The sequence below is a fragment of the Acipenser ruthenus genome, chromosome 8 (assembly GCF_902713425.1).
Source record: "Acipenser ruthenus chromosome 8, fAciRut3.2 maternal haplotype, whole genome shotgun sequence".
In the NCBI taxonomy this organism is placed as follows: domain Eukaryota; kingdom Metazoa; phylum Chordata; class Actinopteri; order Acipenseriformes; family Acipenseridae; genus Acipenser; species Acipenser ruthenus.
In genome coordinates, this window is record NC_081196.1 from 12,747,045 (window position 1) to 12,767,449 (window position 20,405).

Sequence of the window (20,405 nt, forward strand, 5' to 3'; positions counted from 1 at the left end):
ATATCTAATGTAAAAAAAATATGCTGGTCTCCTTTCCATGTGATTGTAGTGATACCCCTGTTTAATTACAGTCGGCTCCAGGCAGCTGCAGGTCCACAGTGCTCTAACCTGCTGGTGCACTGACCCTGTGCTACAGTGGTTAGGGCTGCTGCACACTCAGGCTGTTAATGGGAACTCAGCTGATCAGTCCCACACAAGGACAAGGGCTCTTACCCACTTCAGCAGAGGCTATGTATACAAATGGAGCACTACAATGCTATGCACCTTTTAATTTAGTTTTTTTACAAATAATTTTTAGAAAGGTGCATCACATTATCACAAAAGGAATGCCATACATGTACATTATTATTTACTGCTATTTCATATTGCTGAAAATATTACACTATAAGCCACATAGGGTTATATACTAACCTGATGGTGACGTCAGTCTCCAAACCTTCTCCTCCAAATTCAATGGCTTTCTCAAAGGACATTTTCGTATTTTCTGGTGCAAGCTTTTAAAAAAAAAGTGGAATCTTCCATAAGTAATGAAGGCTCAAACTGAAAAGTGTATTTAAAAAATTCAAATCCTTGTACTGTCTCATATTCGATCTGGTTTATTTTTCTACACATTTCATACATTTATTTATTTATTTATTTATTTTTTTTTTTTTAGGGGACTGTAACAGAGGAATAATAACACCTGAATATCTTCTGCACTTTTTTCTTCAACTTCTACAAATTCCCTTTATTACTGAGTACAGGATATTTTTTTCAATTGTAAATATATACCACCATGTTTGTATGAATACATTGTTTTTAAAGTTGGCTATAAAAAAAAAAAATCGGTCTAAGAAAATATCAGGCTACATCCAGCTTTCAGAACACCTTTCCAAAAGAGGCCACACCCAGCACCATATGTAGCCGTTTAGCCCTACCATTGGTGCTCCTCTGTGCCCAATGAGGGCTGGCGGTGGTCCCAGGGTTCCCTTTTCTTTGATGCAGGGGGAGTACATGCCCAGGGGCACCAGGTAGAGGGTAAAGAGGACCATCAGATACACCCCCATAATCAGCACCTGGCGGACTGAAACACAATGATAGTCTTCATCAGCACTGCTAACTGTTTACTCCGACTAACTATAACCAGATGAAAGCATGATAGAGCATGTCTGTATTTAACATATTCCTTACTGTTACTTCAATAAAGAGTCTATCCTATCATAGTACTGCTATTTCAAAGTGTGGTTAGGGTATATTTACATGTTAGTTCTGTAGCAATACTAAGCAAATGTATTGATTACCCTGGGTATTTCTGCAGGCGAATCGGAGCTAGCCAAAAGCAAACATTAATGACATCATTCAGTGTGGGCAAATAAAAAGGATCAGAAAAAAATTGTAAATGTGTTTGGACTAAGGACAGCCAAGGCCAGGGACTCAAGGCCATGGTCAAGGCCAAGGCCAAGACCAGAGTAAATATCCTCCAGCCAGCCTTGAGGCTGAGGACTAGACTGAACCCACAGCGCAAATAATGTTATAGGTAAATAAACGAGAAATGCATGCAGGCTGTTACAATGTTGTGACTCCAACAATCTCATTAAAACTATCTGTGCTCAAATATAAACACACACAATTGACTTTTTAAACTCTGAACCAAAAAGTATAAAGGAGCAAGACAAAAAAAAAAACACCCTGCATCACTTTAAGGAGCGTTGCCTTGTTCTTGTATCATCTGGACCAGCTACAGTAATTGGCTTGCTTTTCAACACACAACCCATGAAGCACAATTGCTTCTTTTAGCATTCAAGGGGAACGCAAATTTGTAAACAAGATTAATGATGCCGACCTTGTGATTTGAAACAAATAAACACTTTCTAATTCAGGCCTGGCAGACCAACAGTCATGGGTGGTGGTTTTTCCAGAAAGCCATTTGAAGTATTGAATTCTTGCCCTGCTTACACCTCCTGGCCCAGTGAGCAGCTTCAAAACACAATAATCATCGCTCAGGGTTAAATACCTCCCAGCACAGCCTATTCAAATCAATGCATTGATTTAAGAAGTACGGTAGATACAGGAGGCTGGAATCTAAAAATGTCATGAGAACAATTTTTTCAAAAAGGAAAATGAACACCCAATAAAATTACCAAAACCAGAAATAAACTCCTCAGACATTTCATTGGTGCTTGTGAGCAGTCTTAAGTTGTTTCAGATGGGAACTGGGCAAATGATGATTTGGAAACTGCAGTAAAAACTCCTTCCTAAGCACACTGAACTATTAAAGCAGATACCTTCTTTCGCATACAACATATTCTATAACATAGGTATTATTGCGACTGAATGGCAGTGTCAATCTTTGTGTCAGAAATAATTCACAGTAATTAGCAGTTGCCGGTGACAGGTCAAAGTACAGGTATTTAAATTATTACAGACAGTTGTTCTTATAATAATATAACACCAACCCATCTCTTTCCAAACCAGATACAGTAAAAGACATTTGCCTCAGCAAGAATATAAATAATTAATTTCTATTGTCTAGGGGTAGTTTTTTTTTTTTTACTTTCAGGAAATATACTGCAACCTTCTCCTTGTAGATTAACTATTTTCATGATTGCTTTGGAATCTTTTTATTGCACTCTGCTAGAGATAAGAGAGATAGGCGTCCTCATCACTGCGTCATCGTAAACACAGAGAAATGTATTTATTGAACAGGTTTTCAAGTAGAATTCATTTAAAAAGGACTATAGAAACACAAGCAGCTAATCAAACCAATATAAATACAGGTTAGTTGTGTGGCCTTTCCAAATGTTACCGATAATAGAAAGAGTCGAATTAGATTACCAGATAGAAGCCTCTCAAATGAATAATAATAAAGAAGGGTGATGTTCTGAGGATTAAAACATCACCTCCTAAAGGCATTAGAAACTGCGTTGGCATGGAGACAACAAAGTCTAACAGCATTCATGTAACCAGGAATAACAGTAGGCCTTTTCCCCATATTTACTCTTGTGCTGGTTTCTGTCTTGCTCTTGCTTGTACTGTCTTGGTTTTTTAGTCGTTTACTTCAGATGTCTGTTTTTTTTAAACCCTGGGGTTTATTTTAATGATCTAAAAATCCACATATCTTGATAACCCTGGACTTTCACAGTTGTTTTTCCCCCCCTGTAGTTCTTTATTTTATGTAGTGGTGTTAATAAGTGGGTCAATGAATCACCCTCGGGGATAAGCATCAGAGGAAGTTCAAGTAGCATTATCTTGTGAGGTATCAAACCAGTTTAATTTCGTTTCACTTGGCTAATGTAATATACAGCTTACAGGTAGCTCAAATATTTTCCAAAACTGACACTGGACAACACAGCATTTCCATTCAGTTTTCAATTAAATATACATCCTGTTTATCACACAGAGACAGTATTTGCTAGAGCCACACGCATTTGTTTGGTTTTGCTCTGAAACAGACCCCCCCCCCGAAGGTTCCCAGATCCAACTGTTTTGACCTTACTGCAGAAAACTGCAACACCACAACAGAGCTAACATCTCCCTGCACTGAGAGCTACAGGGCGGGGCACAGAGCAGCTGTTCAGGGCACCTCTCTCCATAGCTGCTGTAGTCATACAGTTTACATAAACAACAGTGTTTTACAAGCAGTCAGATCAACTAAGTAGTACAAAAATGGGAACCTTAACAGCTCACATAAGCACAACGTTGCATTTAAAACTAGTCCTGTATGTTAATAAACATTCATATACCCAGTCACGGATCTATATATGACATTACAGCTTCTGGTATCATACAAAAAGTACATCCAAATGCATAGAATAGAACACAGAAACAGCCAAGTGGTTCTGAAGTTATAGGCGATTTTCTGTTTTTTTTTTTTTTACTCCAAAGTGTAAATGACTCTATTTTAGCCAAAAAAAAGCCTTTTCAAGTTACAAAATGAGAAATAAACACCCGTTTCAAAAGCTTTCAAAGCACATTCACAAAGCATTTTAAGCAGTGCCAACTTTTTTTTTTTTTTTTTTTTAAATCGAACAAGAAATGAAAAATGCTCATGTTAAAAAGCTTCAGATAAATAAATATATGTGGCTCTTTGTTGTTTCTTCCTAGTTATACATTGGGAGCCTGTTTTTCGTCACAAAGAAATGGCTCAAACTTAACATGGTGGTAGATTATTTGAGAGTGTGCAGCTAGACAGCGGTTTGTACCTTGTTTAAGCATACTTGAATGAAATCTGTGAGAAATCTCAAATTATAAACTGGCATAACAAAGCTATTTAGCCCAAAATAAAATAAAATAAAAAAGAAGAATAGTTAATCGTGTTCTTTTTTTTTTTTAACAAGAAAATGATTAAACTAAATATCTGACTATTACCCCAAACATTTACCCAAGCTGTTGCCAAGGAAATGGAGCCTCTGGCTATGCAAGACAGAAATAAACAAAAGCCAACACATTCTAGGACAGGCACTCGCCTGGTTACCAACCAAGTTCAGACACAGAGGGTCACTGCAGTTTAAAATGGGATGATAAGTAACAACACACTGCAATATATCAGCTCTGTAATATAATACTAATAATTCCAGTCTATTAAGTAATTTCACTTGTAACCTGGAACTTTAACATTAGGCTGTAGCACAATTTAACTTATTTTTATTTTTTATTTATTTGATTTAATCCTCAAGAAAAAAAAACCTCTGCAGCTGGTGAATAGCTTTTTACTGTTATGAAGCATTAAATCAGATATTTTATTGGCAGGGGCCAATTTGGCGCACTAGGAAAATGATCCATTAAAATTCATGCAAGGACATATTAATAACATACAAAAAACATTGCCTTTAGCCACTCAGACCTTATCGTATCTTAAAGCTATGCAAGGTCGGGCCTCAGAATGTTCTTGACTAGGAGGCCTTCAGGAACACCGGGTGCTGCAGTCTACGAATTGGTTCTTTCAGTCAGTGGGAGGCCCTTTCTTTCCTCAAGGCTGGAACTCTCAGGAGGATACCCTTAGAAATAAAAGCTACACCCCAAGGATCTATACCAGGTAAATTGTATAGTGGAGGCCACACTTACATTTTTACATATATCTAGGGAACAGCTCCAATTGTGATTAAACTGGTTAAGGATATTCTTCAGCACCATTGAACCGATCCTAATCTGGGGAGCTTGTCAGTCCTTGTAATCACATAGTAATCCCACACTAACACTGGATACCTGGAAGCAACCCTAATTTTCCTCATACTCGTAGCTTCAATATTGTATTTACAGCTGTGTATTTCTCCTTTTTTTTTATAATGTTTTAGAATCCGAACGCCTATTCAGCTTCAATGGTAAACACTGCTTTATTTTTATCAGTAAACCAGTGCTTGTTCTAGACACATGCTAGGAAGCACATTTAACATTGTGCAGCTGTAACCAGGCCAAATGCTGGATTTATAATTTGTTCACGGAGCAACTATAAAGCAATTTGGCAGGGACAATTAATTTCTCTGGGTTAAAAACAAAACCAAAAAAGGACACATAAAAGGAGACATGAGCCTCAACTGTATCATACGAAAAAACGAATTTTGCTGAGGTACAGTATATGCAGTTTTCACTCAGCTGGCTGTTACATAACTAAAAAGTGGAGCAGAAAGCATTAATTGTCTGGGAAATTGTGTAAAGGTAATTGTAATGCTGTACTGTCCATTAATACTTGCCTTTCTTATTCATTCTACAGAAGTGTAAGGCGATTGGCCAGGACAGCACTGTCACTGCAGTCACTCCACCCAAGTGTAGGTACGGTGCAGTCACCTAAAGGATTAGAAATATTTACAGGAACAATGAGTCATGGAAGCATGTGACAAAGACTATGAGACTTTAAACACAACAAAAGGAGAAATACTAAAAAAGTAATTTCAAGACCAGGTCAATCAACAGAACAAGAAAATCTGGCAAGTAAACCATGGGAAATAATAAAATGACAACCAAAACAAGGAAACGATTCTCTCGAGCTTTCTTACATTTATGTGAAATGTTCTCCTTTTAATTAAAAAAAACAAAAAAAAAAATTGGTGCCATTTATGGCATCATGCTGTCACAGCATGTCTGTTCAGCAGAACCTCCTACAACGTAAGACAGCGCCAATGATACCCTCCTCCTCCATTGGGTTGCTGTCGCTGCAGTTTATGAATGAGCATGTAAAGGGTTAGGTGACTGACTCCATCTCTCACTGTACAAACTCACTGAACATTACGTACCTGGAAAGAAAGCAGAAGAGTTGTCCATTCTTTACTCCACAAGTCTGATAAAACTGTAATGGCCACTATGGAGAACACTAGTGTCACCAGAATGCCAATCTGCAAAGAAGTTTAATATTAGCTTTGAATCAATCTATGCACATCACGAGGCCACCTTAACTAAACGTATTCCATGCAGTCGGTTACCCGATCCCAGTACATCAGTTCACTTGTATGAATCATGATAATGTATTTCAGTCAAAAGCTATCTAGAATTGAACGGCAACATTCCAAGCAGTAATAAAGATAAGAAAACTGCTTTTGCCGTTGAAGTTGAACTGCATTATTTATGCCATTTTACATTTCTCAAAGTTGACATATATTTTGGCAGTGTAACAGGGCGGAGGCCGGGCACAAACCAGCAACCCTGCGCACCACAAGTGAGCATCTTAACCACAATGCAGAAGAGCCAAGCTCAGGACAGAATCCGTAACGGCAGTGTATCACAACACTGCCCAATACACAGCACTTTACACTATGGGGCACACATAACCACATGATCACATTGCAATAATGGTAATAATGGTTCCTACTCTTACAAGGTGAAAATAGTGTCTAATTACATGGAAATGGCCTGTATCACCATGTCATTATATCAGGTAACAAAAGGTTGTTTGCATAGAATTACTGTGTAAGAGAAGGAACCAATAATAACAACTGAAGAGGGCCTAAAAATGCAACAAAACGTTTGTAAATTCATACTTTCACTTTCAGAGGTCTGATTGGAGAAACGATTGTTTCTTTCTAGCTTTATGTTATCATGTTATCATGTGGCTCATGTTATAAACCCGTCTGCTGATTAAGATTATTTTCACTTGGCACCAGCCACCCATTACACTGCTTTCTCAATCATGTCAGGCTCAAGCTTGAATCTTCTTAAACAAATTAGCCTCATCAGCTATGACAGTGTCAACTGCATCTTTGTGTGCATTGGATACATTGTACTAAACATGCCACATATATTAAGCAGTATTTGTTTTTATACAACATTATACAGACCCTTTTGCAAATTGCACACATATTCACTGGATAACTTCATGGCGCACCTTTGATATGCAAGGAGCGTCACTGTTCTGCATGCAAATAGCTTATGAGGAGTTACTAATCATGCACAACAGTCAATGCGTTTGTCTTTATTTTGTGTCTTTAAAACCCATTATAAAAAAATCAGAACAGCTTCGAAATGAGAATCCGAGGTGTCAACATGTTTGTGCCACAGTGAGAACTAAACCACTGGAGAATGGAGTGCGTCCCAGAAAAGATACCTACCTTGTGGCTCCAATGCAAATACAAGCGCTGGCCTTCTGACAGTAAAAAGACCGCTATTACCTGTTAAAAAAAGGAGACGCTTTTAATCCACAGATAAGTCTTTTACACTGCTTAAAATAGCAATCTTCCAGCACCTTGACCTTGTAAATGTGTATAGTATTTTATTTCAACAGACACACTAAGATTTCCCTTACACTGTGCACGTTTAACACAGCAAATAAGTTGTGCAGTTTGCCATACTGTATGTTGTGCTTTGCCATACTGATATGTGGATGTCTATGCTTGCCTGTGCATTACTACGCTTCATTATAATGCTTCTACCAGCAAAGCCCATATAAGAGACCAATACTATGCTTGTCATTTACTGTAACTATCTTTCAGGGGCTGATTGTACTCAATATAATCTTTAGTTCTTTCCTCATAAAAAGGTACTGTGCTATACCATAAAAAGACTCCTTATGCCGAATTTCTAGTGAGGTGGTTCTAGAACTGGCGCCCCCCGTGTTTACTAAAGCTATTCCTGTTAAACTGGGATTTCCTTATTTGTGAATTCCTTACTGTTAATGGTCAGTCATTTATTGGCACATTTAGTCATTTGTATGACACTTCTCTTGTTATTTAATTGTGAGATTTGTCAGTTCCGAAAGGTTTATCGTGGTAAAAATTGCAGGTATAAAAAATATACGTGACTAATTCTCAAGCTATAACAAATAATTATTAGTTGCAGAGATGTGTGGTAGTCTGTACAAATTGCAAACATTTTGTACGATTAATTTAACTGAAAAGTGTTCCCAAGTTTCATAGTTTTGTGACACTGACAGTTTCTTTCACATAAAATGCTAAAAATTGCGCTTTGGTAGGAGGACCATGATAAATGTGGTCCTGTGTCTTACCTCTACAACTAATACTAAACAACTGGGCGAGTGACATTCCTTTCTACAGCGTGTTCACCTACGCAGAAGTCTAAAGCCAATTAAGATTAAGAAAATCAGCACTTTGTAACGTCATTTTAATGAGATTAAGCCTCAGCAAAAGTCTTCTTGGCTTTTTTCCACCATCTAAAAACCGCATAAGACTTCATTGAGGTTTGAGCAATATTGCACTGGAGCAGGAACGGAAAAGAAGGCTGTTATGTTGATATATTGCACATTATTAAGGCACATACATCATTTATTCAACCTCCAGAAGAATGTCATCTCGTGGAGAGAATCTTTCTTCAAGGAATAGTCACCATGAGAACAAGTCAAGTTCTTTTTGTTTCTTACTTACTGCATAGGTTATAGAGGTATGCTCTACTTACCAGCAACAGAGCAACATAAGTGAATAACACTGCTGCTACAACGAGCAATACCACCGACCAAGGGAACCAATAGCCCAATTTGTCATAGTTAAACCTTGAAAAATGAAAGAGGAACCGTTGATTATACTTAATACAGAAGCAAATCAGGAATCTCAAGAGAGATATTTAGAATTTTGAACAAGCTAAACAGTAATGTAGCTCATTACCTCTATATTTTAACATCATTGCAATACAAAAAATACATTGGAAAGAGGTTTGTGTGAGTTTAGGAGGCCATATTTCAATTATTTCACTTGTAAAGATCAGTAATAATCAGATTAGAGAAGGCCATTGAACCAACAGAAGGGATAAGCAGAAAGGAGGGGAGCGAAGGGAGGAAATCAGCCGAATAGGGACAACAGGGCCTTTTCCTGCAAGTAAAAATCGTTTTGCATTTAATATAACATCCACTCTGGCAACAGCTAAGCCAAGGTCATTTCTGCACTGGCAACTTAATATGTCATTCTCAATTCCCCGTCCAGTCCCGAAACTCAGGGCATCAACAGCATTTTATTTAATAAAGGATGAGGATCAGAGACAGGAAAAGACTTATCAGAGTCCAAAACTCTACAGCGCTGCTTTTCATACATTTCACACGGCACAACAAAGCAGCTGGTACTAGTATGTACTGTCTCTAATGTGTATTGAAGGGCTGCTGTGGTTAAAGCAGCAGATTCGTACGTCAGACTCACCAGTCAAAATCATTGTAGTCGTTCTGTGCTTCACTCCAGAAATATAAAAACACCAAAGAAAGGCAAAACGTAACTATCAGGATTCCAAAACTGCTGCACTCCAGCTATGGGAGGAAGGATGAAAGAAAGAGAGTGCATGTTCAAGGCAAGGGGTTCAACAGGTCTTTGCATAGAACATGCATATTAATCTATCCACATATACAACTGCATTACATTGCATGTGAGAAAGAATTCAGTCTTAGGAAACGCCTGTGGTGGTTTCTATAATGCTTAAGCAATATATATATATATATTTTACAGATGCAAGGTATTGGTATAGGGCATTGTGACAGATCTGTTTTACTATATTCTGGGCTTAAACCCTATTTTGCAGGCATGAAAACCATAATTGATGGTCAAAATTGGTCAAAAAATAATTCCTCTCTAGATATTTTTTTTCTTATCCAAAAAAACTAATAAATAATGTTTTAAAACAGATAAACATAAAATAAGATGTTTATCATGAAACAAAAAAATGAGCCACTTAACATGTAATGACTCAAACACTCTGAACAACATGAATTTACACTCAGCCATACTAAGAGAGAGACAGAGAGAGACAGAGAGAGACAGAGACAGAGAGAGACAGAGAGAGAGAGAGACAGAGAGAGAGAGAGAGACAGAGAGAGACAGAGAGACAGAGAGAGATAGAGAGAGAGAGACAGAGAGAGAGAGAGAGAGAGACAGAGAGAGAGACAGACAGAGAGAGAGAGAGAGAGAGAGAGAGAGAGAGAGAGAGAGAGAGAGAGAGAGAGAGAGAGACAGAGACCCTTACCTTGTTGCAGCAGCACTCTCCAGGCTGGACTCTTGCCCTCTGGTACCTCTTCCACTGGCAGCCATAGAGGCCGGCCAGGCAGGAGATGAAGGGCTGGTGCTCATAGCGCTGCAATAACTGCCGCCGCACGACCTTCAGCTTGCCCAGTTTCAGCTTGGTCAGGGTGCTAGGAGATCTGCCCATCGGTTAGCCTGGTCAAACCATCCTCACCGGGTAAATGGGTTAAAAGACACAGGGGACAACACGATCACACTGATGTCAAGGATACCACACAGGTTCTGTAATAATAAAAAGGAGTCAACTACATTATAGATACACTAAAAAAAAACCATGACAGATATTAGTTAGAGTCAAATCTGAAATAACTCTCACTTTTTAGTGGACTCACAAGTTGCTTCTGGAAATATCTGGATTAAGGTTAAATATAGAGAGAAAACTCTGGCAAGAGCAAAACATTCCTTCCATAGGGATTTGATACAGTAACACACCCTTGATGTGGCCCAGAAACTGACTTCAACAGGGCAGGACAGAAAAACAGTAACATGGTAAATCTAAAAACAAATCAACATTAGACTAAAATGTAGGTTAGGCAACTCAGAGTATGTTTTGGAATGTAACATAAGAAGGCCTTGTGTGTGCATTTAGACCCTGGGTACCTGTTCTAAACCAATGTCAATGGCCAACAGGGAGCATTAACCTCAAATTGGACAATGGGGAGACTCTAATGTCAGGGTAGCGCACTGATGTAATGTGCCAAGTACAACTAATGAGGTCCCAAAACATACCCCACACACTGCTGCCGCAAAACTCTAGAGATCTGGTTGCTAAGGGAGACACTAGGGGAGAGATTTAGTTTGCAAACACAGCATTGTTTTTGAAGCGAAACCAGAGATGAAGATAAATATCAAGTACATTCAACAGAAAAAGCGTCAAACAAAAATGCTTTACGTTACCTAGCAATAGCAATTCATGATGTCATTTCCTCAGTTTATAGTAATTTGACAGGTAATAATGGTAATAATACGGTTTGGATTGAGACAAGAGTCATATAAGGGAATAATTCTAAATTACTTCTAAATTACGAAAAATATAAGAACAATTGTTATTATGATTCATTGAAATGTGTAGCTTTTTATTTTATTTGACAAATAATAGATTAAAAGTAAAAATTCATTGACTATGAATTTTATTTTACTACAGTTCGCAGCCTTTGTAAATGATTGTATAATGGTATTCTTTACTGCCTTAACCAGGATGATAAGTGGACATTTACAGTCACTGGGTCCTGGAAGACAACAGAAGTTGCATGTCTTATGTATCCTTTATGTTGCGTTTTGTATTTGTTTCTATCATTCTGTTTTGTAACTCGTAGCAACATTCCCCTAGGACCTCCGTGAAAAGGGAGACATTTGGTCTCGGAACGAAATCTTCTAGATCATCATTCAGACTGAAAATCTAGTTTATAAATTTAATAAAGATTTACAATGTGTCAAGCCATGTCTTAACTTGGTTTACACAGTTCAGTTAATTCAGTTACGTCAAACAACCCTAACAAAATGAAACACAAAACTATGCTATTACATTCCAGTTGGTAATTGGATTTATTGTCATTTGTATCTGTCACAGATTGTATTTAATCTGTCACAAGAAGCATACCAATGATAAACTGAGTCGCTGGCTAAATAAGTAATGATGAAAAACATTCAACAACCTGTTGCCAACCCAGGCAAGTCGTCTGTCTGCTTTACTGACTTGGGAGGGCATTGCTGGAGTCAGTGGTGTTTATCTGAACACTCAATCAGCAAACAGGCACCTCCCAATCCATTTATTGAACATGCAAACCTCTGCTTATCCTCATGAACAAATGAAGTCACAGTATGCAGATTGATAGATTTGTTCATTGGTAGAGCTGGGCGATGCTGACTGTCTAGCTTTAAGCTGATTGTAGAGAGATTTACAAACAAGAACAACAGCAACGAGATTATATAGCGCCTTTCACAGTGCTCCCTCCCAAGACGCTGTGCACAAGCAGAGGAGCAAATCCAAAGACAAAACAATAAAAAGCCACCATATGCATCTGCATCTGGATCAAAACACCAGCAGCAGATTGTTTTTTAATACATCGCAATGTCGTGGTGATGTATTTAAAATGTGCCTGAAACTGAATTATTCAGAAAAATCAAGTGCATGTAGGAATACTGGGTGCTTGTTTGTGCGATTTTTCATGCCCTGGCCTAGGTGCCTCCCACAAGGTTCATAGATCCCACTCTTCACATGATAACTTTTCTAATAACCGGCAAAGTTAGTTAAATTGTACAAGAGCATTCATGCCTGAAATTTCAGTTTGGATAAGAATAAAACTACTACAGTCGACGGTCCTGATGGGAACTCACTGCATAAACCTGCAGACAGTCTACAGTCATTTGATCTCTTGAGCAATTTACTGAATAGAGATGCTAAAAAACAACAGGCCACTGTGTTGGAAAGACTGTGTTGGTATGTACTACAGTAGGAAACATAAATGCACACCCAACCAACAAATAGATAATGTTGCCTATGCAGCTTGGCAGTGGATATTTCACAATGCACAGTACTGCATAGTTGTGATGATAAGAATCAGCTTCCCTATGATGTCATTGTGTTTAGTACTGTATTTACGTCATGAAGAAGGAGTTTGAGTGTAACATTAACAATTCATTTTCCATTTGGAAAAAAAGTCCACTTGTGCAAAAAGCTTTAAAGTTGACTTATTAATGCTTGAAAATGAATGCGATGACAGATAAAAAAAAAAAATCACTGAACTAAAATGGTGCCATATATGATCTTTTAGCTCCTTGACCATTACATTTTTATAAACACTAAAGTGCAAGGGAGGGAGGGGTGCAAGCGCCTCTGTGACCCATACTTAGAGAGCAGAGGCTGTGAAGCAAGTCTGGAGCCTTTGATTAATAAAACAGAATGCAGCCAACAGCATTACAAATTTTTAGCGGAACAGTTTTCCTTTTTTTCCCCCTTCTTCCTAGAAACTGCAAGGTGAACTAGTTTTGTTACCAGAGCCAGCATGTTTTCAGGGCATCTTTATCATTTGTCAGATGGTGATATTGTTGACACCCTGCACCCCCTATTGGGTTTAAAAATAGAACACCTGTTTCCTCGAACTCTCTAGACACTTCTATCAGACCTAGATACATTCTGCAAGTTTCTACAGACTGTTTAACAGACCGATAGGGATTGTTCTACTTCTTGTGCTTTCATGCCTGCTCCGCTGCTCTACTGTGACATGTTGTGGTTTACACTTAAAACAAAGGAAATTCTGAACTAAAGTGACACAGTCTGCAGCCACTCCCTTGGCACCAAAGCAATTTCATATTTTCAACACATCAGCACTGGGCAATTTTGATTATAACTGTGCATTTTAAACCGACAACACAAGCCAACATATATGGCTCGCCATGTATTGTACAATATATATGAAAATATGCTCTGTAAAAAGTATATTTACAGATAACCAGAAAATTAGCCACCATTTAATTGAATTCGAATGAAACATCATAGAAATGAGAGATACTCCACTGGACCTCGTAAGGATTTCTGACCATTGTTTATCATGTTACCAAACGATATACTGCTCTCTGCCTCACAACCAGCAAGCCACTTTTCCACACACAAAAAAACAGCCGTTACAAGATATGATAATCCAGCTTAATGTTAATTCAAAAAACACAAAAGACACACACACAAAGAGAGATATGGCTCCAAGAAAATGCTTACTTTGCTGGGAGGTTTTGTCAGCGAAGGCCCTCTGAAGAACAGAGCACTGCTATTCTTCAACTGTTTCTCTACTAGTATAGCCTTCCACTGTCTGCCCCTTCTGAGTCTGACGCAGGCTTGACTTGCATGAAAAATGTGTGGGGTCTCAGACTGCCATGGCTAGGGCAGAACTGGCATCTGTACCGTGGGATTGAGGGTGACGAAGGGATAAAAAGGTGTACGAAGCAACCAAGGAGAGACAACTTACTCTGTTTGGTTTTATTGAAGCAGTTTGACATGAAGAGAGATTAAAGTTGCAGAAAAAAAAAACCCTTGCCTTCCTTCCTGCCTTGCCTAAACCATTTAGACACGATTAGGGTGACAGATTAGTGTAAAAATAGTGGTCTTTCCCTGGCTTGGCCCTTGCTCTCTAGTGTCAGAGTGAGGCAAGCTGATCTGAAGCAAAGGGAATCGAGGACCATTTGGATACCAGCTGATACCCACAAGTGGGCTTACAGTGCTGGCCTACCAGACCTCAACGGATGACAAAAGGCTTGTATCTTACCCAGCACCCTACTGTTTTTTTTAATAATATACTTTATACTTAAATAAGAATAATTAAACAGTATAGTTAATCTTAATGTGACGTTATTTCCATCTGATACAAACTATCGGCTTCACTCTCTATGTACAGTTAGTACACCACAGTGTAACCTGTCCCCATTGCAACCCCTTCAGGTAAAAAACTCCCTTCAAGTCTTTATATGGGGACATCTGGAAGAGGGACATATGGAAGATGCAAATGCAATATAGACATTTTTCCCCCCATATAAACCAATGGAAAAAAAGTCAATGAAAAATATATTTGTTATGTGTCCAGAGCGACTTTTTTTCAGCTAATATTTCATGCACGAAAGGGTTGAAATAGTTGGAAGTTGGCTGAAAATACACTAGTGAATTAATTATCAGCAATGTCATGCAAAAAAATAATAAATCTTGAATTTGCCAGGTTAATAAAGTACAGAGTTGGATGTTTCCTCTTCATTTGCAGGAATAATAAAGAATGTTGCCAGCAACATTAACGTGCACGCCTTGTACTTCATTTTTATTTTTTCATCATTTCCTTATTTCATGGTATATTGGGAGATCAATATGTCCAATCCAATAAGAATTATATCTAATCTTGGTAATATTTACTTTGTTACCAAACCCTTATCTTTCTTTATTCTATTTATTTAAAGGGTTGATACTGGAGAGATAAGCTCCAGAATTAAAAAAAGGTTGTATTTAAATAAAATAGGCCAATGAGACTGAATAGAATTTTTTGCAAAAAACAAACCAAGTGACACTATCCCTGTCACCAGGGCCTTGCATCCCCAACAAGGGCATTGATAGTAATAATAAGAAGAAGAATAATCTTTACATGTGCACATCTCAAGGCGCTTCACAATAATAGAAAAGCAATTTAAACAATGACATTTACTTTATATAATAAATAAATAAATAAATAAATAAATAAATAAATGATGACATAATGTCCAATAAAACAAGAAAAACAATAACTACACACAACACAGGTCAGACAATAAAAGCCAAAGTATAAAAGCGGATTTTCAGTTTAGATTTAAAAATACTAACAGTATCACTGTCCCTTATGACCCTCGGAAGGTCATTCCACAGCCTAGGTACTATACAGGAAAACGCTCGGTCACCAAAAGAACTCTGCTTAGTTCTAGATACTGATAGTAGGCCAGAGTCTAAAGATTGAAGGCTACGCATAGGAGTACATGGTGAAAGAAGCCCAGGACAACAGGCAGATAATATAATAACATAGGCTATCATATATTCTACTTGCTAATCTTAACAAACAGACAAACAAAAACTGTGCTTTGATTACAATCTGGCTTCTTTCATTCCTTTTTCGTTTGCTGTTCTTTTGTGTGCAAAACGCTTTAGATAGGGCTCTGGGGATCACTTTACCCTGCAGAGCACATGCTACACTGCCACATGCAACTTAGTTTTTTATTCTTGCACGCTATTGTGGTCCCGGTGTAGAAATGATAGCACCGACCAAAACGCACATAGACTTCCTGAGGAGGACAGCCACTAGATCTGTGTGTTTCTCCAACTGTAATCCTATATATTGTCAGTAGATGTGGACATGGGGGAGGCAATAAAAAGAGTATTTCACTGTGTCCACTCACTGCCCCAAATCTTGTTCTTTGATGGCCCTCCCTCTGTAGGCAGCTTCATTTAGATCAGTCATCAGAAGCATTGTTTTCTCTATTTATATCCCTACATCATCTAACTTGATTTCCAATCCTGGGCATAGGTTTCTACTTCACAACAGGTTTGTACAGTTCTAGCCTGGAGGAAATACTTTTCAGTTCTGTACAATGATGCTCAACATGAACGGATTCAGGCATGATAGGAGGCTGTGTGGTTCAAATCCCACCTCAGACACTGACTCACTGTGTGACCCTGAGCAAGTCACTTAACCTCCTTGTGCTCTGTCTTTTGGGTGAGACGTAGTTGTAAGTGACTCTGCAGCTGATGCATAGTTCACACACCCTAGTCTCTGTAAGTTGCCTTGGATAAAGGCATCTGCTAAATAAACAAATAATAATGAACACTGAACACTCTTACACTTGGCAGTGTTATGGACTCTGTTCCAAAGGCAGGATTGAAGAGTAAAGCCTCTTACTGATAGTTAATGATGGTACTGCTCTTCATTAACAAACTTGTGTAAGGGGATCTTTGGAGACAGAAAAGCAGTAATTGAACTAGAACAGTTATCATATGGCTCACAGCGGTCTCATATTAAGCCCATAGTATATACTTAAGTATTTCACTTCATGAAGCTAAATTTGTTAATAGGGTAATGCAAATGTTTTGGCCATAGCTTAAGGTCACATTTAACCAGGGTTTATGGCAACAAAAAAAGTATTCAGGTCAGCATTATTCACCAGCTTAGCTCTTAACAGTCAAACTTGTTTGTAAAACAACCTACTAACACCATTATTAAGAGACACAAGGTGATATGCAGTAGAGATTATGAAAAAGGAAAGCAATCATGTGGCATAAGCAAACACAAACCAAGCAGTACATAGGTTGCCTGTGTATTATAAAATGGATTATGCAATTGTTCCCTTGTGGAAACGGTTTATCCCCTGAAAAAACAAAAACAATGAATCTTTGTACTAAAGCTGGCTTGCTTTTACTGTTATTCATTGCTGTTTATCACAAGATACACTGAAAACAATCGTCATTTAAATATCTTAACTGTTACAGAAGCTTGATTTACATGAAGAATCTGGAAACTGCAGTTTAGTGTTCTAAGCTGCAAGTACTACAAGCATGACGGGTGTAAATTCGAAATTAAATGTAGACAAATAAAAAAAGTTCACTATGATCAATATCTGTGTGTAAAAATGTTAGTTTACATAAAGGCAGTCAGTGTCCCTCCATATACCCTGTAAAATGTAAGTGTGACACACACACACACACACATACGGAAATATTATGTTCGATCTATCCAAAGCATTCCACATGTATTAAAATAAAATAAAATGTAATATTAGAGTCTATGCGGTCTGGCATTACATAAGAAATCGGAACCACCGGACATATTAAAAAGAAAATGATATTTTACAGTACTCGTAGATTAAAATGTTAAAATAGTGTACTTCATGGATTAAATACCAAAAGTTGCTGCCCATAATTACATCGGGTGTTTTTCTTGCAGAATTCCACAGTAACCAAAATGCGTGTGACCTGATAGCAAGTTCAGCACCCAAACCTCAAAATGGTTTACAAACAGTTTCACATGTGTGTTTAATTTTAATGTAAAATAAAACAATGCATAACCAAATGTTATCACAGTCCATATGGAACTATAACAATATACGTCATTGTATAGTTTAGTGATGTCATTTTTGTTTTCCTTAACGCATCACTAAAGCAGAGATAACTGCAGTGCTGTCTGAAAGAAATAAACCAAAACACACAGAATTAATAAAAACTTACGTCAGTATGCCGATGTTCTGTTTTTTTTTCTCTCTATCAAATTCAGCCGTGTCTAGATCAACGTTTAACCCGCAGTGTTGCGCAGCCCCTGCAAATCTCTGTTCCTTTAGCTACGCTTGCTTGCTTGCTTGCTTGCAGCCAGCCAGCACAGTAGTAAACACGAGATTGCAGGTACAGTAAGTAGAGAGGAAAGATACTGCTGTATACTCCCACCTGTTATGAGTACAGCCCTCTCTTAAAGGCGCAGTGACTCGGACACAGAATTGAGATCAAGACTGAACCTTGTACTAGGCTTCAGTTCGAACTTTCCTTAGGTCCTCTAGGAACCGCGATCACAAGGCTTATACAGATTTTAAAAAGTACTGCGAACTGTACTAGTTAAAAGACAAGTACATCCGTGCTCTCGTGTTTCAAAAGTGAAGTACATCTAGGGCGGTTTGCCCTATTAAATATGCATACAGATTCTATACAAATCTTCATACAACCTCCAGGTCATGAATAACACAGTAGAGTATATTGTGGGATACGGTGCATATTTAAAAGTGCATTAAGCCATTCTTTGGCGTTTTCAAATAAAACTTGCTCCCCCAAGGCAGTGATAAAAGTTCTCAAACTGTGCCATTAGCGGCCATTAGAGTTTGTTTTTTTTTAAAATTGCAAGCAAAACTAATGTAGGTGTAATTAGCTTAAATCATGGCACAATCCGCGGCGCCTGTGATGTGCACCCCAGAGAAATCACTGACTGGATGGATTCTAAACATTCCAAAACCGATATAAACAAGGACACGTCTATAAGTACTATGGGGATTGATCCCACATGGCTGTCTCTGATTCTTTTACATTATTATTAGTAGTAGTAGTCGTAGTAGTAGTATATGAAATAACCCTATATCAGTATCCAAAACTGACTTATCCATGTGTGCGACAGCCCTCTTACACCAAAATATGTACATATCTGTTTTATCTTGTGTTGTATATACAGTGCAGTATCTAATAAAATGGTGACTCTGTCTGTCAAGAGAATTAATCCACATACAGAGGTGCCAGAACAGTTTCACACGCTCTAGTACTGTCTTATTCTTCGGTTTCAGACTAAACATTTCACAGAAACAATTCAATTAGTTTGTGAGATCAACAGTAGACATATTCAAGAATATTTTATTACCAAGTCTTTCATATCCCTTGTTCCCAGTGCCAGTGTTATTTATGTCCACATCAGCTCAGACAGAAGTCTATAATCTGTGCCACATACGGCTATAGACGAATATATTGTTCTAGTACTGAGACGGGTCTTTCTCAACAATTAAATTTAGGTGACAAAAACCGTCTAGACCGGCAGCTCAGTCTTAATCCCGTCAGAAAGCTGTATTAGATGGCCTGTCAGGATTTTAAGACATAAACTGGAACAGTTACACAATCAAACGCATATCAGAAAAGCTTTCAGACTTCAAACATGAGCTTGACCATTGCCATCTTGATAAAATGAGAAACAAATGCAAATAACAGACATACAGATGCATCTTCTACTGATTTGAATACATTTCTAATTATGTATTCAAATATCTGCAGTCATTATCTTGCGCCAGTGTGGTCTTTACAGTAATATTACCCATAGGGCCACATGGCAATTCCAGGGTATCACCTTTATTCCCCAATTATTTCGAATGGCTCGGTTTTTCACCATTTCCTACTAAAGTAATTGAATCGTGGCTGGAACAGACAGCTCTAATCTTTGGGCAGTACTAGTCGCTCACATGGCCTGATTGCAGCTAGGAGGCACCACAGGCGCGAGTCTCGGTTAAAATCACACTGTAACATTTCACCCAAGAGGCAGAAAACAGAGAGAAGCTTGCTCTTGTTCCAAAGCCTTTCATTTTCAGTTGGATGCTCGTCCAGCACTGTCAGCTTCACTAAATACAACACATTTAATCAGACCAGAACAGCCTCAGATTAAGGCATATGCCTTCTTATAGCATTAGCCCCGCCCCTTATTCAAATCAGGGTACCTAAACTTACGCACATCCCATTGGCCCTCAGCAGCACATTAGAACCAATGGGCACAGACAAACATCCAACGGGAACAGGACAGATAACAACCAATCACAGGGGAGACACAGAACACGCACGCAGGCTGGCACAGACAAGACAAAGCAGCGGCGGTAAATACAGAGCGGGGAACACCATTACAACGGTTAATAAAGGCAGGAAACACAAATGCACAGATCGTTACAATACTAATAATGATTTATGTAGGCTCTCTTACACGG

General features: G+C 38.3%; 1 protein-coding gene across 3 annotated transcripts in view; it reads right to left on the reverse strand.

The window, feature by feature from the left end:
• Nucleotides 1-20,405, reverse strand: part of LOC117972778 (glycerophosphodiester phosphodiesterase domain-containing protein 5-like) — a 37,148-nt gene that overhangs the window by 10,259 nt on the left and 6,484 nt on the right. The window contains exons 1-9 of one of the 3 annotated variants that reach the window (XM_034922960.2): nt 18,139-18,683; nt 10,363-10,640; nt 9,549-9,652; nt 8,818-8,911; nt 7,518-7,577; nt 6,210-6,308; nt 5,670-5,763; nt 918-1,063; nt 412-494 (exon numbers count right to left, since the gene is read on the reverse strand). In XM_034922960.2, the coding sequence (XP_034778851.2) occupies nt 412-494; nt 918-1,063; nt 5,670-5,763; nt 6,210-6,308; nt 7,518-7,577; nt 8,818-8,911; nt 9,549-9,652; nt 10,363-10,545 (863 nt within the window). In that variant the 5' untranslated portion in view covers nt 10,546-10,640; nt 18,139-18,683. Of the gene's footprint in view, nt 1-411; nt 495-917; nt 1,064-5,669; nt 5,764-6,209; nt 6,309-7,517; nt 7,578-8,817; nt 8,912-9,548; nt 9,653-10,362; nt 10,641-14,133; nt 14,709-18,138; nt 18,684-20,405 lie in introns of those variants that run through there. The other 2 variants (XM_034922962.2, XM_034922961.2) reach the window with 2 other exon arrangements.